This window comes from Bos mutus, chromosome 7, assembly GCF_027580195.1.
Source record: "Bos mutus isolate GX-2022 chromosome 7, NWIPB_WYAK_1.1, whole genome shotgun sequence".
NCBI lineage: Eukaryota > Metazoa > Chordata > Mammalia > Artiodactyla > Bovidae > Bos > Bos mutus.
The window spans coordinates 45,265,320-45,289,375 of NC_091623.1; the positions used below are offsets into that span (position 1 = coordinate 45,265,320).

Below are 24,056 nucleotides of genomic sequence, written 5' to 3' on the forward strand. Positions count from 1 at the left end.
TGCTCCCTGCAGTGAGCCCCAAGGGAGCTCGGGATGTGCAAAACAGGATACTGGCCCCAAAGAGTGGAGGTGCACGTCAAAGGAATGATTTCCGTGAGCCCAAACTCTTGCATCGTCCCATACAGAAAAAAGCGCTAAATTCCTTAACTTAGAATATCTGGTTTACTTTACCAATAACCTTTTGATGTTCAGACTAGCCGCCTTTGTTGTAAAACTTCTATGTAACCTGGTGCCTCCCCTCTAGGAGCTGCTCTCTCAGGATTACTGGAGATGCTGTCTCCTGGGCCTGAAGTCCTAAAAATTCCCACCAAGTAAAACATAACTCTCAACTTTAAGGCTGTGAATACTTTTCAAGTGGACAGAATAAAGTCCTGTGGATCTACCCAACTCAGTTTGCGGTACTTTGTTATGGCAGCCCAAGGGAACTAACACCAGAGATTTGGAGGAAAACCAGGGGGTGGGGGTCGATTTGGGGCTTGTTGAGTCTGAAAGCTGTTGGGCACCAGATCTGGCTGTCTGGCTAGAGGGGAGGTCCAGGCTGCCACTCACCCCGATAGGTCATCACACTCTGGATGGCGGTCAAGGACCTGAGTCCGGATGGGTTCACTGAGGTGTGCCTGGCCTTGGGAGGCCAGGGCTCACCCACATCCTAGACTTTCACAACCTGCCAACTTGAGCCCTGCCCCTCCCCCTCCACCATGGACCAAGCAGACTTAAGGTTCCGGGTAGTCTGTGGTCAGCCTTCACAAAGCCGGACCTTCAGCCCACGGCAACCTCTGACTTCTCTTTCCATCCGAGAGTTGCACGTTTATTTTAGTTTTTTGGCTGTGGCCCGTACAGCATGTGGGATCTTAGTTCCCCAACCAGGGATTGAACCCATGCCCCTGCAGTGGAAGTGCTCAGCCTTCTGGGCCACCAGGGAAGTCCCTCAGAGAGCTATACATTCTTCAGCGTAAGTTTTTCCTTTCTCATCCATGAGGACAGATGGTTCTAGATCATCAGGACTGCCTTTGGAACATAATAACGGGGAACCACCACAGGCCAGGAGACAGGGACTCCAGATTTGTCTTAGGAATTGAGATTTTCACATGCCTCTGTTTCCCCATCTCACAGGGGCCAGCATCATCTGAGCCAGGCATTCTTGAATCCTTTTCGGTAAATGTCCGTGATCGTGACGGTGGTTTCTCGTCTCTCTCTGGCTTGGGTCTAGTGCCCTGCCTGCCCCTTGTGCCCCAGTCCAGAGGAGCCTGGGGTCTGAGAAGCCCCCGCAACTGGCCCCTGTGAGGTCTTGGGCGCCTCTTCACTCCCAGGAAGGAATGATGCTAAAGCTGAAACTCCAGTACTTTGGCCACCTCATGCGAAGAGTTGACTCACTGGAAAAGACTCTGATGCTGGGAGGGATTGGGGGCAAGAGGAGAAGGGGATGACAGAGGATGAGATGGCTGGATGGCATCACTGACTCGATGGACGTGAGTCTCAGTGAACTCCGGGAGTTGGTGATGGACAGGGAGGCCTGGCGTGCTGCGATTCATGGGGTCGCAAAGAGTCGGACATGACTGAGCGACTGATCTGATCTGATCTGATCACTCCCAGGAGGCTCACTTTGCTCATCTGGGAAACGAGGACCATTAGCACGGGGGCTGCAAGGAGGGAAACTCAGGGCAGCGTGGATGGAGCTGCACATGCCTGGCACGAGGCAGATGCCAGCTTCAGAGCTAGGTTCAGCCTCCTCCATGCTTTCCTTTCACGTTGGCTCCAGTGTAAGGCTAGAAGCAGAGCCCAGGAGGCCCCAGAATTTTGGTATCAACTGACTAACTCCCTTGTTATCTGGGAAGGAGCAGGTCCTACCCAGGGACACAGAATGGGAATCTCTGACAGAGCTGGGACCCCATCTCCAGCCTCCCTCCTTCCCCTCCTTGCGAGGCTCAGATGTGCAGAGGGTAATTCAGGGCCCTCCGAGGCCCTGTACCCCACCCCCAAACAGGACTGTGCCTTGCCCTAAGGACTTGATTCATGGCAATGGAAGATGTCCAGTGCTGTGTTGTTTATCTATGAAGATGCTCACTGTTGTGTTATTTATCTGTGAAGATGCCCAGTGCTGTGTTATGCATTTCTAAAGAAGTTCAATAGGGCTTTGTTTATTTCTGAAGTTCAGTACTGGTGGTTTACTTCTGAAGATGTTCAATGCTGCATTATTTAGGGGGAAAAAACTGGAAATAAAACACATAAATAAATAAAACTGGAAATAAGAGGAGAGTTCAGTATGTTGTGTTCCATTGATGCATGTGACAAAAAAAACAATGTAGCCTCCCAAAGTGATTACAAACTGAACCCATCCTAAGACCCAACGGTTTCACCCCACAGAAATCTGGATGAGTTTTCACCAAGTATGCAAAGAGGACAATTACCGACAGTTCTGTTCTAAAAGCCCTGAATTGCAAATTGCTCCAAAGCCCATCTGCAGACACGCCCACTGCTGTCTCCACACAGTAATGGAGGTGAATAGACAACTGCTGCCCAAAGCCCAGTGGATGAATCTTACGCACACAGGACAGGGTTGGGGGGAGGCATGCCACAGGAAGCTGTGCTATGAGACACCAAGAATGGCAAAGCTAACCTGTGCTCCTGGAGGGTAGAGGGGTCAACACAGAGCATGATGGGAAGCTTATAGGGATTTATTTTCTTTCCCCAAATGTTTTTATAATGCTATTATATTGCCCTGGTTGTTCAGAAAAATTTACATTTTCAGAAGATGCTGTTCCTCTCCCCATGGCTGATTACCAGCAATCAGATCGGTTTCCTAACAGGTGCAGAGGCCAGGCTCCGACTGACAGGGGCCAGATCAGGCCACCCAGATTGGCCTCTTTCAACGTCTTTGCCTTCTTCCCCATCCTCTGCACGTGGCATGCGGGCTGCGCCCCGTGCGACCGAGGCTACTGCACCCCAGTACCTTGTACCAGGTGGTCGGTGGTCTCCCTCTCCACCTCAGGGCTGAGCTGCCGGGTTTTCTGGAGATACTTCAAGACAAAGACATTAGGTGCAAAATGAATCATATTCTGCTCTCCGCAGCCGAAGGGAAGCCGGAGGAGGTTGCTGAGATGGTTCAGAGTTGGCCCCATGACGTCTCCTGGTGAGAAGGAAGAGGAAGAATGGGCTGAGGACTGGCCTCATTCAATGCCCTGGCATTGTTCTAGGGACAACTTTCCTCAGAGGGAGCCCACCCATGGCCCAATACCAGCATCCCATTATCTGACTGCCAGTGCTGCCCTTGGAGACTGGGAGGCATCCATGCCCATCCAGCCTGCTTGATCGCTTGGCCTTGGTGGGCACTTGCAGGCCCTACCTTACATGCTTCCCTCCATGTTCTTTAGTTGTAACTCAGGTGTTCTTTCTACCTTTTCATTATGTTATTATTAGTAAATGCTTTTTCCTTTCTAGATTTCTAAATAGGTGCAATTGAGACTATACATTTTCCTCTTAGAACAACTTTGGCTGCATCCCACAAACGTTAAGATGTCAATCCAGTCATTTGACTCCCTTCTACATATTTTTTTCTAACTTCCAATATGAAATGTGGTTTTCTATTTAACCATGAGTATTGGGGTTTTTCATACAGTTTTCTTATACGTGTGGTATTGTTGGTGTGTTTTTGAAAGTTCTTTTCTCCTGTTATTTCTGACTTACTGTGCTCTCATCCCTTCTGTACTCTGCCTCCCTCTCCCTGGCCTTTATGCCCCCAAATACTGCTGATACACTTTCTGGACTCCCTGCTGACTGCACCTCCCTTCCTCTGCCCCCCTGAGGCTGCTGCTGCTCCTGCAGCCTCCTCCTGTGGCGGGGCCTGGCTGGCTACTTTCTCGCCGCCTTTCTCTGGGCTTTCCAGTTCTTCTTACACTTCCATCCTGCTGCGCTGACGGCACTGGCTGGCACAGAGTTACCTGCCTGCATCTCCCCTCCATCCCTGCCCGTCTGTCTTCTTCCCTATACCCATCACCTCAAGCTGGGCCATCATCCCCAAGGCCACATCTGAATTGATTTCATGCTTCAGAAATCATAAACTCCAGCAATCCTCCGATTTGGTGACAACCACCAACCTGCCCCAGGCCCCAGGGCTTCCATTCTCTGACGTCACAGAGACCCAAGACCCCTCCTTCGTGTCTGTGTGCCTCTTCCTGGCCTTTTACGCCTCCCACCCTTCCAACATCCAGCACTAGATGGATCACACAGTCCCCAGTTTCTACTCCTGTGCCTGGGCTACAGGAGACAATCCAGTGCTCAAGAAGTCCCTGGCCACAGCCTCTTATCCCTGCTCAGTAAGCTCTCTAAGCATTTGAAATGGTCCCGCCCCTCTCACCTGGACCCCCAGAGCCCCTACCCACCACCCCGTACCTGGCTAACTTCACCTGGTCTTTCAGCCTGCTTGTATATCACCCCAGACACATTGCCCTCATGAAGTTCACACACCCCTTGGGGTCACCCCACAGAGGGCAAGGACCCGTCTCCTCAGCCAGACTTGAGCCCCCAAAGGGCAGGCTTGGGGTCACCTCTGAGTCTGGCCCCAGCACAGAGAAGGCACTGGAAGTTGCTTGCCGGTCAGGTGAGTGGGTGTCTGGCCAAAGGCCCCAAAGGCACGTGCCCCCAGCAAAACCCAGAATGAAAATGAACCGGAAGTGACACTTGCCCCCATCCTCCCCAAGCCAGGCTGCCGGGCAGACACACCTATGATGGAGGCGGCGGCACGCTCAGACCCGGGGATGGCGCTGTGCGGGACCCCCAGGGTGAAGGCTTCGCTGTAGCTCTCATCTGCTTCCACCTTCCTCCAGATTCGGAACTCGCCCACGGAACCCCAGCCAGTGGAGAAACCGATGAACTGGACCTCTGGCGGTTTGGGGAGGGTCCAGGCCATGATGACAGATTCATTGGATGGCTCTGGACCATGGCCAACCTGGAAAAAGAGGCCAAGGCTGCTGGGTGCTGGCAGGAAGCTGGGTTCAGACATGGTCAGAGGCCTTGGCCACATTCATGGGGGTGGGGGGGCATTCTCAAGGCATCAGCAATGAGAGAAACTAGAAACCACGCTGTTCACTGAACACCCAACAGAGACACAAGTGGGGCATCTGCAGGTTCCAAAGTCACTGGGCTCCCTGGAACCTTTGCATATGTAGCTCCCCCTGCTTGAAACAGCCTCTGCTTCAGTTTGCCTGGCGAACTCCTATTCATACTTCAAAACACCACCTGGCTATACCCCTCCTCTAGGAAGCTGTTCACACTGACTTCTTTTCTCTCCTTTGCTTGGCCCAGAAAGTGTCCACAGTCCTCATCTTACCTGCTCATACCCACTTCCTTTCTCCCTGGCCTCCCAGATCCCTGGGCACCTCCTCTGCCACAGCTCTCACTAGTGTTTTGGAAGCAACACCAGGCAGACTGTAAGTAACTTGAGGGCTGCCTTGAGTTTTCCCCCTCTTCCCGCCTTGCCATCTCATCATATGGATCAGGAAGCAACAAGTGCCAGAGGACCAGGTGGTTCCCATGCCCGCCCCAGGCAAACCCAGTCATGCCTGGATGAGCCCGCTGTGCCAGCTGATCCAGAATGTTCTGAATTCATCCCAGGAGAGGATCTTGGCTGTGGGTGTGCTGGCCACCGGCTCACCCATCTTGCTGGTGGAGATCCAGGACCTGGTGTTCTGGTGCCCCCCCAGAACAATCTCAATCATGCCCGCTGTGTCCTGGGGTCCTGGGGACAAGGCCACACGGGCATCGTTGTGGGCTCGCACGGCCACGTCGAAACGGGTGAGGCGCAGTGGCCGCTGCACATACTGGAACTCGTACTTGTTGGGCGTGGAGATGTGGACTCTCTCTGGATAGAGGGAAGGAGATGAGGTGTTGAGCGGGCACCAGAAGCATCCTTCCTCCCCCTGCCCATGCCCAGAGCTGAGCATCGGGACCTCAGGGGACCGGTCCCAGTGTGGCTCCCCACGAAGCTGCGGGAAGCACGGAGGAGTGGAGCTGGTTTGATGACCTCTTTGTCAACAGAGCACAAAAGATGAAACACTCACAGAGATAAATCCTACAAAAGATGGGCAAGACCCGTACGCTGGGAACTGCAAAATGCTGCTGAAACTAAAGAAGCAAATCAGTGGAGAGCTAGACCGTGTTCGTGGGTGGGAAAATAATATTATGAAGATGTTAATTACCCCCCCAAACTGATCTATAGATTCGACGCAATCCCAATCAAAATCCCAGCAGGGTCTTTTGAAGAAATTGCAAAGCTGATTTCAAAATGTATGTGGAAACTCAAAGGATCCAAAAGAGTCAAAACAACTTTGATAAACAAGAAGGACTCACACCATCTGACACTGAGACTCTAAAGCTGCGGCAATAACAGGAGTGTAGCATCGGTGTCAATAAAGACAAATGCTCAGTGGAACAGAAGAGGGAGTCCAGAAAGGGACCCATACATGTATAAACAACTGATTTTCAACAAAGTTGCAAAAGCAATTCAACAGCAAAAGTCCTCAACAAATGATGTTGAACAATGAAATCTTCAGATGAAGAAAAAGGAACTCTGATCCATACTTTGCATGGGCTCCAAGAGTTAACCTGAAATGGATTATTTTACAAATGAAAAGCCTAAAACTATAAAACCTTGAGAAGAAACTGTAGGATTGAGCAAAGATTTCTTAGCTACAACAAGAAAAAATAATCCATAAAAGGAAAAAGTGATAAGCATCATTAAAATGAAAAACTTCTGCTCTTTAAAAGACACTATTAAGATAATGAAAAGATACAGACTGGGAGAAATATTTTTGCAAAGCATTCATCTGATAAAGGACTTGGACCCAGTATGCATTTTTAAATACTCTCAAAAACCAAATACAAATAAACAATCCAACTTTTAAAAAGCTAAAAGATTCCATCAGACACTTCACCCCCAAAAAAAAAGATAGCAAATAAGCATATGAAAAGGTGCTTAATATCGTGAGTCATGATGGAAATGCAAATTAAAACCATAGTGAGATACCACTAGACATCTATTAGAATGACTAAAATTAAACAGACCATACTAAGTGTTGGTAAGAATGGGGCAGAACTGGCTTATCCAGTGCCTGTGGGAATGCAAAATAGTACTGTCATTTTGGGAAATAGTCTGACAGCTTCTTAAAAAGTTAAAAAACACACTTACTATATGCGTTAGCTATTCCACTCCTAGCTATCGACTCAAGAGAAAGGAAAACACCCCACCCGTACAAAGACTTGGGCACAGATTTTCATAGTAGCTCATGTGAAATAGTCCCAAACCGGAAATAACTCAAATATCCCTCAACAGGTGAGTAGATAAAAAGTGTTATGCATATATCCAACGGAATCCTGCTGAGACTTAAATGACTGAATTACTGATACACACAACGTGGTCAAATCTCAAAATTCTTCTGTTGAGTAAAAGAAGCCAGACAAAAAGGAGAACGTTCTGTATGATTCCATTTACACAAAATTCTAAAAAGTACGAAGTGATCTACAGAGACAGAAAGCAGACCAGTGGTTCTCTAGAGACAACAGTGGAGAGGAGTGAGGAATTTCAAAGCGGCATGACTTCAGGGTTAATAAGAACCTTCATTACCTTGATTGTGGTGATGGCTTCACAGATGTTTCTCAACATTGATTAAACTACCCTTAAAATATGTCTAATTTATTGTATGTCAATTATACCTCAATAAACATGTTAAAAAATGTTCCTGATCTTACTTTGAATACAAATATATCCAGCTTAGTGTGGATTATAATATAAAAACTACAAACAATATGCAAATGTTCAGTAATGTTTCAAAATGTTCCGTAATGATCCAATTATGGGGCAGTCATTTAATGGACCATAATGAAGCTGTTTTGAAGTGCTGTTTATAAAGACTTTATAAACAATACAATAACAAGGAAAAGTGCTGAGGATGTATTAAGTGAAAAAGGCAAGACATAAAACTATACACCTCCTGAGTCATAGCTATGCTAAAACAAATTATCAATCCTAGGAAAGTGAATACAACGAAATGTCTTCGTACGTGAACTAGAGGAGACAGTTTTTGTATTTCTATTTTTGCACATTTTATCTAGTACATAGGTATGGTTTTTTCCTTTCCCAATTTTAAAAACTGTGATAAAACACACACAATGCAAAACTTGCCATCTTAAACCATTTTTAAGTGTACAGGTCAGTGGCATTAAATACATTCACATTAAAAAAAGTAATTAAAAAAAAATACATTCACATTGTTTAAACATCACCAGCATCCACCCCAAGAACTCTACTCATCTTGTAAAACTAAAGCTCTGTATCCATTAAACAATAAATTTTAAAAAACCAACAACAACAAAAGCAATAAATCTCCATTTTCCTCTCCCCCGGTCCCTGAAAACCACTACCCTACTTTCTGTCTCTAGGATCTTGACTGCTCTAGAGAGATCATATAAGTGGAATCATACAATATTTGTACACATGCATTTTTTAAGATTTATCATGGGGGGATTTTGGAAGTCTTTATTGAATGTGTTACAGTATTGCTCCCATTACAAGTTCTGGCTTCTTGTTTGCAAGGCATGTGGGACCTTAGCTCTCTGACCAGGGATGGAAGCAAAGAGTCGGACGTGACTGAGCGACTTCAATGTCAATGTCAATGCTGACAGCATGTTGTTTTTTTAAGTCATCAAACAGTTCTAAGAAACCACAGTGGCTGTACCACTTTATATTCCCACCAGCAATGTATGAAAGATCCAACTTGTCTACATCCTGGCCACTTTTTCACGTCGTCACTATACTTTTTATTTTACTCATTCGGATAGGTGTGCACTGATAACTTACTGCGTTTCAATTTGCATTTCTCTAAGAGCTTCCCTGGTGGCTCAGTGGTAAAGAATCCACCTGCCAATGCAGGAGACATGGGTTCGATCCCTGATCCAGGGAGATCCCTCATGCCACGGAGCAACTAAGCCTGTGCGTCAGAGAGGGTAACAGGCAGGAAGGCTAGTGGTACCCAAGAGGAGGAAACAGACTGCAAGTGTCAGACGTGTTTTTTCTCTCTTAAGTGGCAGGAAGAAACAATACACAAGTGTCAGACGTTTTTTCCTTCTCTATACAAAATTAAAAGGAGCTTTCTTTTAAAATTCTGTGTTGCCAGGATGACGCCTGGTTCCACCTGAACTTAACTTTTCTCAACCTTGAGCTAACCAATGGGAATGCATTGGTTATGAAATGCTAACCAATGCATTTTTCTTATGAAAATGTTTTTCTTAAGTTGCGTTAATGAACTATGTATCTACCTTAGACTCTGTCTTTCTTCAAGTCGGTTCTGCCTAAGACTCAGAACCGATAAGGGCTCAACAAACCAGCATGTTTTACTCGTGGAAATGTTCTCTTGAGCTATGTTAATGAAACTGTGTATTTGCTTGGAAACCTGCCTTTCTTCAAGATTCATATCAACAGTTTTATGGCCCGGGATGATTCACCTCGTGCCGATGTTATCTCAAAATTTATGTTGTGGGTGAGGGGTCTGGTGCAACTGAGTTTTGAGACATTTCCTTTCTTTAATTAGCAGCTTGCGAATAGGCATATAACTTCTTGCTATAAAGTAGTGAGGAGGCACTCTTTCTGCCCTCTTCTGATGTCTGTGTCAGAAGCTTTCTCTATCTCTTTTATACTTTAACAAAACTTTATTACACAAAAGCTCTGAGCAGCCTCACCACTGGCCCTGGATCAAATTCCTCTCCCTGGAAGGCCAAGGATCCCGGCGTGGTTCACGGCTCACAGCAGCAACCTTTCACCACAGCTACTGAGCCCATGCTCTAGAGCCCGGGAGCCGCAGCTACTAAAGCTCCCGTGCTCCAGAGCCTGTGCTCCGCAGCAGGAGAGGCCACCACCATGAAACGCCCGCACACCACAACTAGAGAAAAGCCCGCTCGGCAATGGAGACCCAGCACAGCTGAAAATAAAGTCGCTCAGTCGTGTCCGACTCTTTGCGACCCCATGGACTGTCCATGGAATTCTCCAGGCCAGAATACTGGAGTGGGTAGCCTTTCCCTTCTCCAGGGGATCTTCCCAACCCAGGGATCGAACCCAGGTCTCTCGCATTGCAGGCGGATTCTTTACCAGCTGAGCCACAAACAAGGAAGTCCCCCCAAAATAAAGACATATAATTATTTACAAAATCATTTGAGCATATATGTGATGTCTTGCTATTTACTGAAAAAAGGGGAGGGGGATGTCAAAAGGAAGCCTGGGTCCAGAGTGTGATGTGAATGCCTTGGCAACAGGGAGGTGGTACACCTAGGGGTTGGCATCACCTGGGGATGCCATCTCAGATCCTCTGCTCTGCCTCTTGGCAAAACCTGCCAGATGAGCGTCCAGTGCCAGGCCCAGCCCAAGCTCCAAAGTGGAGGGCTCTTTGAGGAGGGGTTGGATGGGGTAGGGTCAGACCCTCCCATAGGCAGCTCAGGCTCACGTTCGTCCCAGCACTGACATGGCCCCACCAAGGCAGAGGCGTGGAAGTGTCTTTCTCTGTCCACTCCACTCCCTGTGCATTCTGTACCCACTTCCAGATCATGGGCAGGCTTAATGTCAATTTCAGGGGATCAGGGTGGACCCCAGAGCTCACACTTTCTGGAACCTATCTTAATTTCCCACACCCTCCTCTGCTACCCTTGGGTTCTGGGTCACCCTCATTCTCCCAGCTTTCCCATGTTGTGACTCTAAGACCTCCCTTCCCCAGACCATCAGTTCCTCACTCGGGACTCCAAGTTCGACAGCCCCTTCCCCTGACGGCAATCTCTTTTCTCGTTGGCACCAGCAGTCAACCATCATGACATGCTTACTTCCTGCCTGGCAGAAGCCCAGTCCTCACTCTGGCTTACATTTGTCCCTAGCTGGGACATTTCAGTGGCTTTGCTGTGGTGTCCCCAGCCCCGAGGCAAGACAGGTGTCCACTTGGCAGCAACGAAGTTGCACCAGTGTAGGTGTAAGGGCCGAAGTCTTTGGCAGGATGTGCGTGGGAGACTCACCGTTGGGACAGAAGAAAGCGCTGTAGGTGTATGATCGGGGGGCTCCTTCAGGCTGAAACAGAGAAACGGGGAGAACTGAGCACCAGCGGAGGCAGTCACTGCACGGGCCGCTGTCCCACGGCTGCAGACTCGGACCTGCAGTCTGGACCCCGCAGGACAATGCCACAGGTGCACGGAGGTGGACCTGGTCTCCTACCTCCTGTGTCCAGATGGGGAAACTGAGGCTCACTTCCCTTTCCCCGGGCTCTAGTCAAACTCACCAACCACGCCTAGAGTTATCAGGCTTCTCACACCCCCACCCCACCCTCCTGACCACTCCTTCCACCCAGATCCCAGCCCGGCTTCTGGGTAAAGAACACAATGACTCGAAGGCTGCGGATCCGAGGCCCTATCTGGCCTCTAAGAGCGTTGAGAACGGGGCGCCCAGGTCTGCCAAGGACGGGGGTCTCTGTCCTACTGTCTAGTGCCTCCTCTGTCTCCTGTCTCTCATGCTCCTGCTCCCACCCCTTCCACAACATCACCCAGTAGGCAGGTGGCTTGTTCTCTTCAAAGGGAGCACTCAAGAACCTCCCTCGTGGTCCAGTGGTTGAGAATCCGCCTGCCAATCAATGCAGGAGACACAGGTTCGATCTCTGATCTGGGAAGATTACACAGGCCACGGAGCAGCTAAGCCTGTGCACCACAGCTCCTGAGCCGGCGCTCTGGAGCCCATACACCGCGACAAGAGAAGCTGCCGAATGAGAAGCCCTGCCACTGCAGCTAGAGAAAGCCCGCGCGCAGCAACAAAGACCCAGCACAGCCAAAAATGAACAATGTTTTTTAAAAAGGGGAGCACTCGAAATTTAATGGGATACACCTTGTGGGGTTTCACCTGACCCGTGGGATTCCAACTTTTCCAGGTCTCCTTTAGCAGTGTCAGCAGATTGGTGAGCTGCAGCCACTTGAGGCCAGACCTTAAAGGGTTAATCTTTGACCACTGCAGCCAGACAGCCTCCTGGGGTCCCAATTTCTCCCACTGTGATGGGAGAAATTCACTTTATTTGTCAACTCCAGACATCTGATCAAACGTTACTTCTGGGCGTGCCTGTGAGGGCATCTCAAAGGAGCCAGCATTTGAACGGATGGACTGTGATGTAAATGGCCCTCCCGGTGTGGGTAACACCCAAATACTCTACTGAGGACCCAAATACAATGAAAGGCGGAAGAGGGATGAGTTCTCTCTCTGCCAGATAGCTTTTGAGTTGGGGCATCGATCGTCTCTGCCCTTGATGCTCCTGGTTCTCAGGCCTTCAAAATCGCAGACTGTGGATTTCTCAGCCTCCATGATCGATTTCTCAGCCTCCATGACCTTGTAAGCTTTAAAGGTGGTGCTAGTGGTAAAGAACCCGCCTGCCAATGCACAAGATGTAAGAGACACAGGTTCGATCCCTGGGTCAGGAAGATCCCCTGGAGAAGGTCATGGCAACCCACTCCAGTATTCTTGCCTGGAGAATCCAATGGACAGAGGAGCCTGGTGGGCTATACAGTCCATGGGGTCGCAAAGAGTCGGACACAACTGAAGCAACTTAGCACACATGATCGTGTAAGCCAACCGCTTATAATAAATCTCTTTCTAGAGAGAGACTTATGTCCTACTGGCTCTGTGTCTCCAGAGAACCAGAATACACCCACTGCTTGCTGGGTGACCCAGGGCCACTCACTTAACTTCCCTGGGCCTCTATTTGTTATCATTGGAAGGACTGATGCTGAAGCTGAAACTCCAATACTTTGGCCACCTGATGCAAAGACATGACTCATTGGAAATGACCCTGATGCTGGGAAAGATTGAAGGTGGGAGGAGAAGGGGACGACAGAGGATGAGATGGTTGGATGGCATCACTGACTCTATGAACATGAGTTTGAGCAGGCTCTAGGAATTGGTGATGGACAGGGAAGCCTGGCGTGCTGCAGTCCATGGGGTTGCAAAGAGTCGGACATGACTGAGCAACTGAACTGAACTGAGCTGAAGATGGAGGTGATGAAGGCATTGACCTCGATGTGAGGGCTAGGTGTACTTCAGACAGGGCTGGCGTCTTCTCAGTGCTACTGAACAGTCAGTTCTTGTTAGATCTTCTCATTGCCCTCCCTCCACCCCCTGCCCCCAGTCCTCCACAGATGCTGCAAAGATGGGCATCATCCATCCAGGGTCTGTACTGATGAGTCCAGGAGGCACCTCTCAAGCCACAACCAGATGTCCCCACTGAGCAACTAGCTGACAAATCTTCAGCAAAATGGCCCATGGTTGGCACCAAGAGGCCAAGCACACCCTTGTGGATGACACTGAGCTGTCACCAGCTGGACTGTCATCTCACACCCAGCACACCTGACATGGAGTCTGCAGGCTATCTGCTCAGCCACAGGCTCCAAGGTGAGCCCCCACGGTTCTGCTTGGGCCTCAGCAACCCTCTTACCAGTCTATCAGCTCGGTCTCTTGTTGGCCCTGGACAGGGCCTGGCCATTGTAAACCCATGATAGCTATACAGTCATAAAAATGATTCATAACTCAGATGTCTACCAATGGGTGAACAGATACAGTGGAACATTATACACCATGAAAAGGGATGAGGCACTGATTCCTGCTACAATACAGGAGTTATATGTGGGGAAAGAGAGTCTCAGTAGGGCTAATATGGATATGAAAGACAGTAGATTATAGATAGGGCTTCCCTGGTGGCTCAGCAGTAAAGAATCTGCCTGCAATGCGGGAGACTACCTGCAATGCAGGAGACGTGGGAAGACCCCCTGGAGGAGGAAATGGCAACCCACTCCAGGATTCTTGCCTGGAAAACCCCATGGGACAGAGGAGCCTGGGCGGGCTACAGTCTGTGGGGTTGCAAGAGTCAGACATGAGTGAGCGACTAAATTACCACCACAATGTAAGCAGACCTCAAAAACATCATGCTAAGTGAGAGAAGCCAGAGAGGAAAGCCCACAGAGTGTATGATTCCATTTACACTCAATGTTCAGAACAAGCAGATCCAGAGACAGCCTCTGAACCCTTTCTTTGGCACTGAGCATGGCCCCTGACCATCCAGGGTCTCCTGGACACACCCCCACCCCAGCATAGCCTTTGAAATAGCCCGTGGGGCTGCTCCCGGTCACTCAGCCCTATCTCCTCTTCCAGCTTAACTCAGAGGGGACTCTGGTGCCAGCATCTTGCCTTCACGCTGCCCTGGCTTTTAGCTGATCTTGGGTTCCAGTCTCCTTTGCTTCTGTGCTCGAGCCAGCTCCCAGTCAGGTTCCAAAACAAGGTCTCTGTGAAATGTCAGTTTTATTATCTCTGGCAGGACTTTTCTGCAACCTTATAGCACATAACAGTGCTTGATTCTTGACTTTCTAGGGATTTATCTATTTGCATATTTCATATACATGGGATCATACACTATGCAATCTTTGGTGTCTGGCTTATTTCACTCAGCATAATGTTTTCAAGGTTCGTCTACATTGGAGCACAAATCGGTGCTTCATTCCTTTTCATGACCGAGTAATATTCCATGATGTTGGGAAACTGTATCCCTTTGCACCATGTTTATTGATTCATCAGCTGAGGGACATCTCCTAGAATGGAAAAAGCATCCCTGGCTTGTGTCCAGGATCCCCCAGTTGACCATCATAAATGCCTGGATGACAGCAGCTCCCATTTCTGTAGCACTCAGGCCAGGAACTCAAGAGATGCCTTCCACACACACTCTCATTTAACTGCCCAGCAGTTCCCATCTGAACTCAAGGCTGTCACTCCAGAGCCCAACTCTGGCCAAGAGGGCAGACCCCCTTTCACTCCCATGATGCCCGTGAGGCTCTCCTTGTGGCTCTGAATTATGTCGGCCTTCTTTCTGATTCTGTGAACTCCACTGAGACATGGTGGGGTGATCGAAGGCTCTCCAGCAAAAGTTCTAAAGGTCATAATCCCCGGAGCCAGCTGGGTTGCCGGGTGGGATGGCAGTGGCCTCTCTTCCACTTGACACAGCACTCATCATGGTGCAGCCATCACTTCCTCCCTACCACGTGCCTCTCAGGAATGGCCTTTCTGTTGTATTCGGCCTCCGACCTGGTAGGTGGCATGTGATGTCTGGTCAGGGTCCATCGTGTAATAGAGCGAGTGAATCGTGCACCCAGAGTTCCATGGTGGGACAAGATGGGAGAAGCCGCACACCCAGCACTTCCTGTTTCATCAGTCTATATCTCTAATTCATGCTTCAGTCTTTGCATCGACATTTCAGGTCTTCTGATGCCTACATCATACCTCCCGTCTCCTAGAGCTGAGCGTACATAGCTGGACCAGTGGATGCTGCAGACATTGGATATAGCTGAGCAGTGCGAGTGGGAGGAACAGGAGAATCCTTCTCTGTACATCTTAGAAATTCCTCTTGCAGAGGAAACAGACAAGCGCTCCAGGCCTCCAGGTCGGAGGGAGGGCAGGCTGTGGCTCAAGTGTGCACAGGGCTTTGCAGCAGGTCACCAGGGATTTCTGCATTTCCTGTCGAGGCCATCCCATTCCTGTTGGCTCATGGAGATTGTATGCCTCATCTGATGACACACGGGTCCCTGAGGACTCCATCACGTCATGTCAACAAAGCTGCAGCAATGACCCGTCTGCCTCCGGGAGTTCCGCCCAGCTCGCATGTGACTCGTGGTGCTGATGGAAAACATTTGTGTTCAGCTCCACCAGGACTGCAGGGGAGGGAGGGCAGCTGTTTGCAGCTTGGCCACTGGGAAGGGGCAACACTCCGGGCTTCAGCCCTTCAGCAGGGCTGCCGCGTGCTCTCCGAGCAGCAATAAACAGGAGTCTGACCAGAGCTCTGGGCTCTAATGCATCTGAGCAGCCCCAGAAAAGATGGGGCATCATTGTCCCCACAAGCCCAGCACTGTGAGATGAGATGCCATGTACGTTCTCCCACCTCCCCGACGCTGTGGGGTGAGTGTGAGCACCCAATCCTTCAGAGCAGACTGGGAATCACAAGACACTTGATGAGCCCCAAGGACAAGTGGCAGATCCCAGATTCACAGCTGAGAGGGGAGGCGAGGTGGGGGTGGGGCGTGTGGGGGTGGCAGTCCGGGCCCCTTGGCTGGAGGCTCTGCATCCTTCCCGCACGGGCATTCCAAGGACAGCCCTCCAAATGCTGGGCCACAGTCTCTACAATTGTCTATGATGAACGGACAGCCAGGAGAGAAAGGCACGCCACCCTCCATGGCGATCGACCCCGGGGGTCAGGAGGACACTTCCCTGCAGCCTTTGAGAGCCCCACATCACTGCACCAAAGCCTGTTCGGCCACTTGGAGAGGGGATGGCTGCCACGGTCCTTCAGCCCGAGGCCCCAGAGCAGGACTGGTGGGGGCTGCCCTGGCCCTGGCATGGGGAAGGCCCACACATCCCCGTCCCCACCTCACTGGGGAGCCAATCAGGCCCTGGCCAAGTGCCTTGAGCAAGGACATGGGCTTACCTCGACCATCACACTGCACCGGATGTGGTCTCTTCCAATGGGGACCCTTCTGTCAGCGTAATTCTCCTCTGGGGGTCTGACGGACTTCCCATCGCGGCAGCAGCTCGTTTCTCTGTAAGCCAGAGCTTTGGCTGCGGAGATTTGAGTACTCAGTGCTGGTTCTCAAAACAGGACCCCATCTGCCGCTCTTCTGTCCCCCACTCTTGTCCCAGGCTTCCCAGGTATGCATGCACGCATATCTGTGTGCATGATGCATGTTGCATATATGTGAATGCATAGATATGCATGAGTGCACATGTGTGCAAGTGTAAGTGCATGCTACACTGGTGGGGCACTTTGAGAGCCTGGCTTCCCCCAGATGTGGCCCCCCACCTCTTGGTCACTCTGGACTGATCCAGACTCCTCCAGTAGCTCTCTTGTCCCTCAACCTCCTGTTCTGTCCTACTGACCCTTCCCCCGTGCCTGGATTCAGCACCTGGACCCCTTGGTGTCCTGGAGAGGGGAGATGCCCCAATAAGCACTTGAATCTCACCTGTGATGTTGCTAAGACCCAGGTCGCCGAAGGACAGAACCACCCACATGGGCTCCGTCTCCCCAGAGGCCACACACGTCTTCTTGGTCAGATGGCGTTTGCCAGGGTGTCCGACAAACTGGATGCCCTTGGGAACTGAGATCTTCATGTAGACCTGGAGAAGGTGGCAAGCATCCATGGTACCCGGAATCTGCACACCCTCCAGCACGCCTCACTGCCCATTATACTCCGTCCACCCTGGAAGCCTTCTCCCCAAACCACGCTTTCCATGAGAAACCCCCTTTGCATTTCTTATCAGAACCAACTACTTGGGCTTCCCTGGTGGTCCAGTGGTTAAGAATCTGCCTTGCAATGCAAGGGACACCAGTTCGATTCCTGGTCTGGGAAGATCCCACATGACGTGGAGCAATTAAGCCCGCGTGCTGCAATTACTGGGCCCACCTGCAGCAACTGTTGAAGCCCTTGAGCTCTAGAGCCTGTACTCCGCAGCGAGAGGCCACCGCCATGAGAAGCCTGCATCCTGCAACTAGAGAGAAGCCCCTGCTCTTCCCAACTAGAGAAAGTCCACGTGCAGCAATGAAGACCCAGCACAACCAAAAATAAGTAAATGTTAAAAAAGAAGAACCGACTCCTCAACACTGTCCTGCTTCCCTCAACCCCCCATACCCTCACTGGTCCAGCTCCCCTTGGAGACCAAGGTCGATTCAAGGGCTGCTCATCTAGCTCCAATCCTCCCCAGCCAAGGGATGAGAGAGGCCACTCCCCACGCAGGCCTCACAAAGCACTTCCTCTGACCCTCCATCCGTGGAGGTCCACTGCATCCTAACAGAGCTTGGTGTACACACGTGCGTGTGTGTGTGTGTGCCGTGCATGCACGCACCTCTGTGTGCACATCTACATGTTTAGTAGGCATGGCACTGCCAGACGTGTGAGTGCACTTGTGTGAAGGCAAGCGTCTCTGCATATGTGTGCAAGCGTAAGTATACACATGCGTGTGTGCATACCACGTATCTATGTGCATGCTGTGTGTACATGTGTGTACACCCCTCGATCTACAGCATGCTCTTTGCTCTGCATCTACTTGTCCAACCAGTAGATGCACAGCGCCTAATGGGTCCAGGCGTCCTCCTAGGAATTCAAGAGCCAGATCTCAGCAAGACATACGAGCGATGCCTGAGCCTCAGTGCACCTAAGTCACACACACAGTCCAACGTGTACAAGGGAGCTTTACAGCAGCAAGTGTGACAGGGGTTTGAATACTGCCTACGGGCAGGTCCAGCCAGACCTGAGTGAGAATGGTTGGTCCATTCGGGGGCTCCCCCATCCCCCTCAAGACACCAGTCTTCCAGAAAGTTCTTCCAGGGAGGCAAGAAGAAATTCAAGCATCAAGTATTGATGTGATCCATTTTCTGGGTCTTGGGAGGAACCAACTGTCCAGGCTGAGGGGTGGGATCAGCCTGTTGTTCAGGCGTGTCTGACTCTTTGTGACCCCATGGACTGTAACCCACCAGGGTCCTCTGTCCATGAGGCTCTCCTGTTCCTAAAATTGAACACGTGGACAGACCTGTTGCCCAGCAAGGATGCCTTCTTCCAGCCAAGAGGCCAGCCTCCAGGGCATGATCAGAGCTGAAATGGGTACCTGGGGGCCTGCCTGCAGTCCAGGAGAGAGCGGCCTTTAGGGGCCAGCCTGTGATTAGGAACCAGCCTACACTTATCCCAGCTTTTTGAAACTAGAATCCTATTCCTCCTAACCATATGTGCTCAGTCACTCAGTTGTGTCCAACTCTTTATCTCTGAGACCCCAGGGACTGTAGCCCGCCAGGCTCCTCTGTCCTGGGATTCTCCAGGCAAGAATACTGGAGTGGGGTGCCATGTCCTTCTTCCCAACCCAGGGATTGAACTGCATCTCCTGCATCTCATCTCCTGCATTAGCAGGAAGATTCTTTACCACTGAGTAGTGGGAAACCCCCTCCCAGTGATAAACCACATAAAAAGGATGAAGGAAGGCTTCCCTGGTGTCCAGTGGTTAAGAATCTGCCTTGCAATGCAAAGGGCACCAGGTCCATCCCTGATCCAGGAAGATCCCACATGCTGCTGGGCATTTAGCCTCTGTACCACAGCTACTGAGCCCACCCACTTAGAGCCTGTGCTTTGCAACAGGAGTGGCCGCCACAGGGAGAAGCCTGCACGTTGCAGTTAGAGAGTAGCCCCCACGGGCCATAACGAGAGAAAGCCCGCACACAACAACGAAGATGCGCCCAGCCAAAAAAAAAAAAAAAAAAGATGCATGATAAAGGTCTGGGTCTTGGGGCCCTACTCCCAGCTTATTGCCCTGAGCCCTTCACCTGTCTTCCTTAACCCGCTCTGGGCCACCCATGGCCACTGCCGTGGTTGCTGCTGCAGCGGTTCTCACTCAGACTAACGCACAAGCCTCCTCCTTCTTTCCCGCTTTCCCAACCAGAGCCTAAAATCCAGCCTGGCTGTGTCACAGGCAGCTCTTGGGACAAGCCAACCTGCCTCTGCCCGTCGCTTGTGTATACTGTTCCGTCTTCCAGGAATGCCCTTCCAGGCCCAGTGCCCAGCTTAAACATCGCCCAGAGACTTCTCTGCATTCAGAGAAGCCAACCTCTCTCAGGGTTTTCTTGGTTCCCTGTAGGCATATAATTTTTTTTGGCTGTCCCACACAGCATAGGCTTGTGAGATCTTAGTTCCTGGACCAGGGATCAAACCTGTGCCCCCTTCAGTGGAAGCATACAGTCCTAACCACTGGACCACTGGGGAACTCCCGACACCTAATTCTAACACAGATCTGCCTCTCAGTCCCTGGGGGACCTTGAACATAATGCTTCTCTGAGCTTCCCGTATGGGAATGATACCAGCAAGGACAAAGTAAGTGATTAAATAGTTAATCCCACTAGGGGACTGTAAGCAGAAAAAATACGGGAGACCCTGTAAGTTAACAATTACTCAAGAAAGTAGGGTTGCTTAACCACAAAACCAAGCAGACTTGTTTAGCAACAGAACCACAAGGCATGCCCCCCAGCAATAAAACGGTGGTGGCGTGAAACCCACATCCTGCCCTGCGAGCTCACTAAGTCAGGACATGCTCTCTGCACACATAAAAAAACAATAATTTGTGGACCCAGCTTGACCATGTAGGGACGGAAAAACTCCCCTGGCCAACCTGAAGGGGGAGCTGATGGTGGAAGCATAACGTTTACTTAAGGACGACAAAGACTTCTTCGCCCCCTCCCTACTTTTCCTGTGATAATAAAACTGTAGCCCAGTAAGTCCTTGGGGCATGGCAGTCTCTTCTCTGCCTGCTTGTAAGCCTCACAAGCGTCCTACTCTAATAAGTCACTTCATATCTACCACTTCACCTCTCACTGAATTCTTTCTGCACTGAGACATAAAGGACCATGCTACTGGAGCTCCTCAGAGGCCCCAGAATGACATCAAACCATTTCAGTTCCATCATAGTTCCTCCTTTCCCAGCCCTTTGTGCACTGGATAATAATACGGGTAAAACCATCCACCCAGCGCCAGACACAGAGATGTGTGCCCAAGAAAACCGAATCAGCAGTGTCAGAAGTCCAGGTTGAGCTCAGGCAGACCTCATGTCCTGGGCATTTGGGTCTTCAGATTCCTGCACATAGCCTGGCAAACCTCCGGGACCTGGGTGACTGCTTTTGAGTGAACGAATTCGAATTACTAACATTTTACACCTGGGAATTCCTTCTGGTAGCCTCTGGGTGTTCCATTTCTATTCTAGACCTGTGCTGACCATTTTTTTCCTATTGGGGATTTTCTTTCCATTAAAGACCCAAGAAAGGAGAAATTTCTATGTGACAGTACATGGTGTGTGGTTATTCCATAGAGTCAAATAAGCATCAGAAAGCCAAATGCAAATACCAGCCTCAAAACTGGGCCGTGCCAGGCAGAGGGCATGGGAGGGGTCCTTAACTGGCCTTGAGGCCGTTATAGGCATTCCATGCAGTATGTTCTTGGGTTGATTTAACTATTCAGTGGAGGTATAGCATTTACAAAGGAAAAAAGGAGTAAAGGATTTCATGTAAGTTCAAGGTCACCCTTTGAGCCAAGACTCAGAGACTCGGAACAATGCGGTCCCCACTCTGGACCAGGCTCAGAAATGGCTCTGACACAGCATCTAAGATCAGACTCACAAAGGAGCCTGAAACCTGCTCCCTACCCCCTGCCCCAGAGCAACCTGTGCGGGCAGAGGGGGTGAGGGGAGGGCAAGTAGATCTCTCACACTCAGATAAGGAAATGGAGACAAAGCGGCCTAGTGAATGGAACACCAAGCTGAAGTCAGAGGGTCTTTTGGAGACAGTGAGGCAAGGACATGCTGAAACTGTAGCTGAGCTATGGGAGTTCTGCCAGCCTCCCACTCAGGACTTCCATCCCCAGCAGCCTCGACACCTTTCAGGTGGCAAATTCCAATCACTCCAAAAAGCCTTGTTTTTCGAGAAAAGTGGGTAGTGGTTGGATAAAAGTGGGTAGTGGTTGGATAAAATCTCGGTTTCTGGTGACCTTGGCCTGGGGCTGCAACTCATATCTCTGCCCTTGGTGGGAATGTGCCAGCAGCCTTGGGAGGCCCCATTCACATGGGTAGGGCCAGGATGAGGTCAGCTGCCTCGCTGGGCTGGCTAGGGTGAGGCTGAGACCTGCAGCCTCACCTCCATGCTGACCTGCAGAGAGCAGGCTTGCTCCCAGCTGGACCCCGGGCCCTGCCCCCAACTCACTCGTCCAACTGTAGCCTCGGCTCCCAATCCCCAATCCCTGAGGGCTGCCCCTAACCCTGGGAGTCCACCTCCCGTCTCTTCCTCACACTCGCCAGCCAGCCGATGTCCAGGCTGAGATGGTACACAAAGGGTTACAGAGGTGGGGGAGGGCGGCCCTGACATCTTGCAGCCACACTGAGGCTCAGCCCCCAAACGCTTCTTCCCCATCCCGCCCCCACCTGATCCTGGTCCTCACGGCTCCCTCCACGTTGTCTGCCGTCCCTCCTCATCATCAGGGTCTGAAATCACCAAGCCCACCTCCTTGGGGTAGTGGTTATGGGTTGAATTGTGTCCCTCCAGTAAGATATGCTGAAGTCCTGGCACTTCCCTGGTGGCCCAGTGGCTAAGACTCTGCTCCCAGTGCAGGGGGCCTGGGTTCGATCCCTGGTCAGGGAACTAGATTTCCACTAAGAGCTCACACACTGCACTAAGAGCTCACACGCTGCACTAAGAGATGCTGCATGCCAAAACTGAAGAATCCACATGTGTGTGTGCACTCAGCCATGTCTGACTCTTTGCAACCCCATGGACTGTAGCCCTCCAGGCTCCCTTGTCCATGGGATTCTTTAGGCAAGAATTCTGGAGTGGGTTGACATTTCCTCCTCCAGGGGATCTTCCCAACCCACGGATAGAACCCGAGTCTCTGATGTCTCCTGCCACAACGGAAAGACCCCTCATGTTGCAACTAAGACCTGGCACAGCCAAATAAATAAATTAAAAAAATATTTTTTTAAGTATGTTGAGGTACTAACCTTGGTACCTGTAAATGTGACCTCATTAGGAACTACGGTCTCAGCAGATGTCATCAAGTTCCAAGAAGGTCATTGCATCAAGCCTGCAATGCAGGAGACTGAGGTTCGATCCCTGGATTGGGAAGATCCCCTGGAGAAGAGAATGGCAACCCACTCCAGTATTGTTGCCTGAGGAATTCCATGGACAGAGGAGCCTGGCAGGCTACAGTCCAGGGGGTTGAAGAGAGTTGGATACAACTGGGCCACTAACACTTCCACTTTTTCTAATCCAACAAGACAGGGGCTCTTCTAAGAGGAAATTTGGACAGAGTCTGTGCAGAGAATGAGGATGATGTAAAGATACACAGCGAGAAGGCGGCCATGGGAAGAATGAGGCAGAGACTGGAACAAGGCTGCCACAAGCTAAGAGAACGCCAAGGATTGTGGGCAGCTCCCAGAAGCCAGGAGAGAGGTCAGGGACAGACCATCCCTCAGAGCCTCCTTCTGGAGGAGGCCAGCCTGTCCATACTTTGACCTTGGACTCCAGCCTCCAGAACTTTGAGAGAATACATCTCCATTGTTTTAAGCTGCCCAGTTTCTGCTACTTTGTTACAGCGGCCACAAGAACCTGATACAGTAGCCTTTCCACCTCCTCTGAGAAGGAGTCATCTCCCCCACCACATACACACCCTGCAGGCCCTGGGACCCCAAGAGTTGGAAAAGTACCAACAAGGTCCGTGGGACACCCACAGTCACCATTCTTAGCAGCTATGTGGACTGACCCATTTACCCCTTGAACCACCTGTAAGACTCCTGTCTGCTTGATGTTTGTAGAAACTGACACACCAACAGCTGGAATAACGTGGACAAGGTCAATCAGTTTTTTTCAGTAGAAACTGAGATTCAGAGTGCCTGCTCTGGGGGCCACCAGGATTCCTCACTTCTGTGCTGGGGTCAGCACGTGTGTGCATGCTAAGTCGCTTCAATCAAGTCCGACTCTTTGTGACCCCATGGACTGCAGCCTACAGGCTCCTCTGTCCGTGGGGATTCTCCAGGCAAGAATACTGGAGCAGGTTGCCATGCCCTCCTCCAGGGATCTTCCCAACCCAGGGGTTGAACCCATGTCTGTTATGTATCCTGCACTGGCAGATGGGTCCGTTACCACCGGCCCCACCTGGGAAGCCCACACCCCGACCTAAATCCAATCCATCACCTGTTTCTGTAAAGCCGGGCAGCTAATGGGTTTTACTTTTTTTTTTTTTTTTTAATGATTGGGATGAAGTAGGGAAATTAAAAAAAAAAGAAAAAAAAAGAATGGTGGTCCAGTGTTTAATAATCCACCTGAGTTTCCAGGTGGCACTAGTGGGAAAGAATCCTCCTGCCAATGCAGGAAATGCCAGAGACATTTGTCCAGTCCCTGGGTGGGGAAGATCCCCTGGAGGAGGAAATGGCAACCCACTCCAGTATT

At 50.5% G+C, this 24,056-nt stretch overlaps 1 protein-coding gene across 3 annotated transcripts in view; it reads right to left on the reverse strand.

Moving 5' to 3' along the window:
- The window catches only part of CPAMD8 (C3 and PZP like alpha-2-macroglobulin domain containing 8), a 99,506-nt gene that overhangs the window by 28,485 nt on the left and 46,965 nt on the right, over positions 1 to 24,056 (reverse strand). For all 3 annotated transcript variants that reach the window (XR_011464724.1, XM_070373262.1, XM_014482947.2), the window contains exons 21-26: positions 17,056 to 17,209; positions 16,524 to 16,654; positions 11,044 to 11,095; positions 5,559 to 5,857; positions 4,720 to 4,945; positions 2,951 to 3,127 (exon numbers count right to left, since the gene is read on the reverse strand). Coding sequence is in view for 2 of the 3 variants with exons in the window: in XM_070373262.1 (XP_070229363.1) it covers positions 2,951 to 3,127; positions 4,720 to 4,945; positions 5,559 to 5,857; positions 11,044 to 11,095; positions 16,524 to 16,654; positions 17,056 to 17,209 (1,039 nt within the window). In the remaining variant the exon portion in view is untranslated. The remainder of the gene's footprint in view (positions 1 to 2,950; positions 3,128 to 4,719; positions 4,946 to 5,558; positions 5,858 to 11,043; positions 11,096 to 16,523; positions 16,655 to 17,055; positions 17,210 to 24,056) is intronic.